This window comes from Wyeomyia smithii, chromosome 2 (genome assembly GCF_029784165.1).
Source record: "Wyeomyia smithii strain HCP4-BCI-WySm-NY-G18 chromosome 2, ASM2978416v1, whole genome shotgun sequence".
Lineage (NCBI taxonomy): Eukaryota > Metazoa > Arthropoda > Insecta > Diptera > Culicidae > Wyeomyia > Wyeomyia smithii.
Window position 1 is genome coordinate 51,365,673 of NC_073695.1, and position 6,373 is coordinate 51,372,045.

General features: G+C 39.7%; 1 protein-coding gene across 5 annotated transcripts; it reads right to left on the reverse strand.

Moving 5' to 3' along the window:
• Positions 1-250: 250 nt before the first annotated feature.
• LOC129726203 (U1 small nuclear ribonucleoprotein 70 kDa-like) lies at positions 251-5,143 on the reverse strand. Of its 5 annotated transcripts, XR_008728264.1 has the most exons (8): positions 4,829-5,143; positions 4,582-4,764; positions 4,375-4,519; positions 1,626-1,880; positions 1,183-1,560; positions 714-930; positions 584-660; positions 251-462 (listed from the first exon to the last, which is right to left on the reverse strand). XR_008728264.1 is itself a non-coding variant. In XM_055682948.1 (7 exons), the coding sequence occupies exons 1-6, from the start codon at positions 4,970-4,972 to the stop codon at positions 731-733; spliced, it is 1,305 nt and encodes a 434-aa protein (XP_055538923.1). In that variant the 5' UTR covers positions 4,973-5,143; the 3' UTR covers positions 251-462; positions 714-730. The 5 variants fall into 5 exon arrangements, 3 of the variants coding, with proteins under 3 accessions (XP_055538923.1, XP_055538919.1, XP_055538918.1); XR_008728263.1 differs by having other exon boundaries at positions 584-930; XM_055682948.1 differs by lacking the exon at positions 584-660.
• Positions 5,144-6,373: the final 1,230 nt, after the last annotated feature.

A 6,373-nucleotide genomic window follows, 5' to 3' on the forward strand; every position in this document is an offset into this window, starting at 1 on the left:
CACTAGTGACAGAAAGAGAAATATTCGCTATTCTGTCAGTTGAACAATTTCTGCTGGTAGAAATTAAGTTATCTTCGGATTGTTCAGGGTTTAAAAAAAAGCTCATAAACTAAGCAGAAACCCCACTAATACCGCGCAGTTTCAAGCTTTGTAGCCAGCTTGATTCTTTTTTATTTTTTAGTTTGGGCTAAGAAACGATCTTCATAACCAAAAGTAGGTGATATTCTCAATGTAATAACATAGATACTCATAATTTTAAAACCAGCTATCAATTGTTTATTTAGTACTTACTTTAAAGCATACTAGTCCTGGGATCATCAAATTTCTATCGGTATTGGAAAAAAAACACACTTTTGGCGTTTCACTGTGAACGCTAGCATGATACGCGTTAGGGTACATGCAGCTTTGCAAAATAAGTGTCGAGGTTGTTACAGGCACAACACAGCACTGGTTGTGCATGACCTGAGAAAGTAAAATTTAAGAAACAAACGATATGAGATACGTTTGACTTTGCGGCCTATTTATCATAGACTTGTCTTGTTTTTTTTTTGTACGTATCAATTACGTTTGATTTGATGTTTACCATTTACAATTAGTTTTGAATGGGTCGGGAAATGTAGCACGACCACGAAAATCTTTGCATCCACTCACAGTTGCCTACTACAATTAAAAGCATAAATTGCTGAAACTTTTGCCACCCAAAATGGACAAACCTGTTCGGGTTTCACTACTAATAACCACCATACCGATCGTTGTAATTATCATTGTTGTGAGGCATTGCTCCAAAGCGGGCACCATTTTCTCCGACTCGCCCACGGGCCGCTCCATTCTCCTCCTCGTGTTCATGAGGACGATATTTCTCTTCGACGCCGTCTTCAGTCTTAACCTGCATTGGGTACTGTGCGTACTGGGCACTGTAGTCAGGGTAATCTAAATCCAGAAGAAAAATACGTTAGTGAATATTTATAAAATAACGATTGTCTCAATGCGGCGGGAAATATGACTGTCAGAGACTTAGATACTACTAAACAGTTTGAACTATGAAACTTATAGCCCTGGAGTCTCGTTTGCTATAAAAAGATGTTCTTGCAATCTTGGAGTGTTGTTACAAGATGTTACTCAATCTTGTCCACGATGAAAGCTGATTGCTTGAATGTAGAACTAACAGCATCGTCAACTTACCGTCCATCGGCTCTTCTTTAATCTTGATATCGCCCTCGCGGAACTCGGGCTTACGTTCCTTACGTTCCCGGTCCTTGTCCCGTTTATCTCGTTTCTTTTCGACACGCTGCTCCCGTTCGCGGTCTCGCGATCGGCTGCGACTGCGTCTACGTTTCTTCTCTCGGTCGCGATCACGATCACGATCACGTTCACGGTCTCGCTCGCGGTCGCATTCTCGGTCCCTCTCCCGGCTGCGCTCACGATCCTTCTCCCAACGATCTTTACGTTCTGGTTCTTCATGCTCCCGCTCACGACTATGTCTCCGACGGCGATCTTTGGAGCGACTGCGCCGACGACGGTCGCGATCACGAGAGCGTGAACGACGACGATCGAAGGGTCCTATTGAAAACACAAAACATATTAGGACATGTATTTTGAAACAATTGAAGCAGGTGTGTACTTACTCTGTTCAAATCTGGGCTCTCGTCGCTCGCGCATCCCGTCCTCTCGTTCCCGTTCCAAACGATATCGCTCTCGTTCACGTTCATTGTCTTCTCGGCCAGAATGCTTGATATTGACATCAGGCCCTCCACGACGGGTACCACCAAGCCCTCCACCGAGACGGCGAGGAAGCCATCCCTTTACCGTACGAGCGCGCTCGACATCGACCAGCACTCGTTTACCATCAATTTTCTTACCATCTGCATGCTTGTAGGCAGCTGTTTTGCGTTTGAGAAAGAAAGATTTGCGACGCACAAATTTTTTTTCGGACAAAGGTTATTGTGTGTCGCAACGAAAGAGAATGTATCAAAATTGTACATCAACAGTCATAAGCACTAAAGGAAAAGCCGAATAGAGGTTGAGAAATAATTTTGGGCCTGACCGTTCCGGGTGAACATTTCAAACTGTTTGGCTACCTTCAGAAGTTATATTTTGGCTTCTTTTGAATTTGAGCTGCAATTATAAACAAGGTGGACACAATCACAAACAGGATCCAATCATAGTTGCAGAGTTGCATAGCCTAACTGAACTACTCTCTTCTTGTGTTAGCGACTTCTGATCCTACTGTTGATTCAAATGCGGAAGTTTCCAACTGTCACTATCTGATATTTTCCACCAACATAGCTTGTTTCGGTAATAATACCTACCAAGAAAACCGTAATGTGATGTAACTTACAAAAAAGAAGCCCCAACTTACGACAATACAGTTAATACAGGTTGGTGTTGTGGTCTTTTTACAACGAACCACAAATTGACGCCGCTCTGCGCGTTCTCCAATTAGGTCCGGAGTCACTAAATCCTATCATTACCTGGTGCGCACAATACTTACGTTCAGAAAAGGTTGAGCGCAATTTAAAAACAATTTATTACCGATTATAATCTTTAACCAAAACTTACAAGGCAGCAGTCACATAATGCTCTGGTACACTTACATTTTAAATATGAATATTTAAAACATAGTAGAAGCAATGTAAATGTTAAATTTTACCATCAACTCATTGTTTTCAATACTCAAGCGTACCTACAACCACTCACAAGTATTTACTCACAAAGTTGTGCGTAAGGTGCTCACATTTTTGACAACACCAGTTTTACCTTTTCGATACGGTTCCATCGTAGATGAAGAATAGGCGAGTGATCAAACTAAGGCGGGCAGTCGGAAAATTGGCTCCCGCTCAGAGCCACCAGACGACTTGAATTTCAATCCAAATTTTCGTTTTATAATTACAGTAAAATTTTCCTTGTGCAAATAATTCCACTGTGCATTTCGGGTGAGACCTTATTACTGCCTTTGTTTATGCTAATGAAGTGGACAATTTGCCTCAAAATTCTTATCCACATTCATATCCTGCTTAACTGAACATAAGATGCTTTCCAAGAGTAAAGGTTATTTACATTTGAGAAACTGGTGAAATTGTGCTCAGGGTTACTGTATGCGGCACAAAAATGATGTCTTCTGTCGGATTGAAGATGTTCAGAAAAATAATGAAGAGTTTTGACATACATTTTAAAGAATATAAAATCATAAATTCAGTTTTCAAACTATGTCACTCCATAACACCCGTAATATTTAGTTTCGAATAGACGAACTATGAAATGTTCGTATATTTAGTAAAGGTCGGTTAAATAGTAGAAAAAAAGCAAGATTTATTTTTTTCTATATGGTTTTTAGCTCATTTGAAGACATTAAATACGTTGACATGTACAGTTTTACTCTAATCAAATTTGGTCGTATCAGCTATTCCAATGAGAATCAAATATTGTTATCTACTGAAATGATAAAAACTTCATAGAGACCAACAATCCAGGCTGCCCGCTGCTAGTTTGAACATCGCCAGCAGACGCGGTAGTTTTGAAATGAAAAAAATATTGTCAGCAGTATTATCTCGATTGTATGCACTTTATTGCACCTTGACTGTTCGTTTTCCCGCTACATTTGTGCAGTACGTACTATTCGTTACCCGCTGACCCCATCGTGTCTTACCACACTCATACAAACCTAACTTGAATGGCAGATGTCATAGCCTGTCCTTTGAAGGACTCCCTGACTTACAGTGAGTGAGTGAGTGACGGGAAGTCGGAGAGACGCTTTCAGTCATCTCAAAGAAAAAAGGAAATCCTTTTTTTGCATCTAGAATGGAATACCACTGGAAACGGATTTTAGTAGGTAGGAATTTGCAAAATGCACAAAGTACACTAGTTGAAAACGTAACCTGCACGTATGAATTCACTTTATAAACCATATCTGCCGCTTCGTATGCATTGGGGCTGCCGATATTCTCGGTATTGATCGGACTTTGCTCGCGCTCGAAACTTTTCATTGTTTTGAGGAAGATGTTCTTCTCAAGTAACAGCGGATGACCACTTCTCCCAGCCAATTTTTTCAACTGAAGCTGGCCTACAGTAGACTGTAGTTGAAAAATTAAAAACGAGAAAACGACGTCCGTTAGAAGCGATTCTCAACAAACTAATTTGGTGTTTAGGTGCAGCAAAATTTTGCTGTTTAACAATAGACAGTAGAGTAGGACACTAATGTTTAGGATGCTACATTTTAAACAGAACTAAATCCTAGCCGGAAGAACATCCAACACTATGGTAAAATTGTTGTCTTGAAGGAAACTTTGAGAGCATGATGATTGTTTTAGAAACGAAGAAAAATCAAACTACTATTTTCCCTCAAGATGCGTCATATGGACTAAACTAAATACTCACAATGCATGTCTCGTTCATGTTCATACTCAATAAATGCGTAACCGCGAGGTTTGCCGGTTTCCTTATCGTGAATCAAAATGATCTTTTTAATGCTTCCGTAAATTTCAAACTCTCTTCTCAGTTTGGATTCTGATGTGTCATAATTCTGTAAAAAAAAAACCGAAACTGCTGTAGTTTTACAAAACAACAAACTTAATCAATACATACCACTCTAGCAACGAAAAGTGTCTTGAAGGGATCTTCGGTTGCAGCCGCCAACTGTGTTGGGTCCCAGGTGGCAATCTCCCGTTCCAGTTTATACGCTACCTGTTCGGACCGCTCACGGCGTCTACGCTCGATCCGTTCTTCTCGCGTTTCAACCCGCGTTGGTGGCGGAGTATCTTTCGGGTCCTACAATCACAATTAATCTTACGTAAGATAATGGAATTCACTTATTTTGAATGCAACATCTCACCTCGAACAAATCCAGAAATGCTCCAACACCGCCATAACCTTGCGATTTTTTCTCATGTGGAAGTTTATCCGGCGGAGGTAAAAATGGAATAGGCTCACGAGGAGCAAACAATGCCAGCAAATTTGGTGGCAAATACTGCGTCATTTCACTCCGTAAATAACACTATTCGGTGTAAAACAGTAAGCACTTCACGATTTAAGCAAATAATGGTAGTTATCAGTACCATTAACACATTTTATGTCGTTTTTAGGATTCTTGCAGTCACGATTACGATAGGTAGAGAAAATGATGCGTCAATATGAGGGTAGCTGATCCGTTTTCCAAAGTGTACCTTAGCGCAGAGTTGCCAGGATTTATTTTCAAACGAATCAACTGTGGCAATTTGCTTCACTGAGTTTTGAGGTTTTGACAACAGAAATATGTGTATTTCAAATATCACATAAAATAAAATTATGCTAAAAGCATTCAAGGAATCGAATAAAATTATTTATAAGGCCGCTTATAAAAATAGCGAGGAAATGTGCTATGAGGTATAACATCGAGTACAACATAGAAACGTCAAATTCAATGTTTTTGCTTTTTTCTGTTTTCTTGCTCGTGTTTACTGCCGATACGAAAATCTCGCCGTTTCTCTTATTATCGATCGGAGAGTTCATATATGAATTATAAGGAGTTTTTCATATAAATTACATCATTTTTGTGGATCATAACCAGATCCACTGTGTCTACCGCGGCAACCTTAGAAGCGCAAGGGCTGAGCCCCAACCGGAACAGCAAAACAATGAAATCAATCCGACCGACATTGACGTTTTCGTATCAGGTTTGACGTTTTTGTATTTTCGATGTTATACTCTGTCAAATGTACAGCGAGGGATAGGAAAAGGTATTCCCTCGAAAAATAGTTGTTTTCCTAAAAAGTGCTCGATAGCAATATTTTAGAGAAAAACTTTAAGTAACTTTGTCGTCAAGATTTTTGCTATCTTTGAAAATAGCCGATTTAGATTGAAAAAACACATTAGTCGCTCGAACTCTTTTATTTCAATTTTCACATTAGAACTGTTTTTTAAACGACTTTTGCAATGCTTATATCATGAATATTTCAAATCTGCCCAAAGTTATCAAAGTTTCTCTTTAAAATGACAAAAACCGGTTTTTATGAGATTTAGTAGGCACTAGGCAGTCAGCTACACGGTGGCGCGTAAACGCTTTCGAACAAGAACGAAGATTATTCAGGATATTACCTTCGAAGTGGCAGGTCTGTTTGTTTGTGGTTATATCACAGAGAACAGACGTTCATCTTATTTTCAAAGGATGTGTAAAAACTTGCAACCGTCATTAAACCGTAAGTGGTAATGCTCCCGCCACGTGGCGCTTGCGTCACAGACAAATCAAGGATATCGTTACGGCAATATTTATGCAGTGCAACTGAGGCACCACAAGACAGATCGTTAGTGTTTTAACGTATTTTGATTCAAACTTTCGCACACGATTTTTAATTTTTTCATATGAACATTAATGTCCCTTCTCTACCGGTTATACCATGTT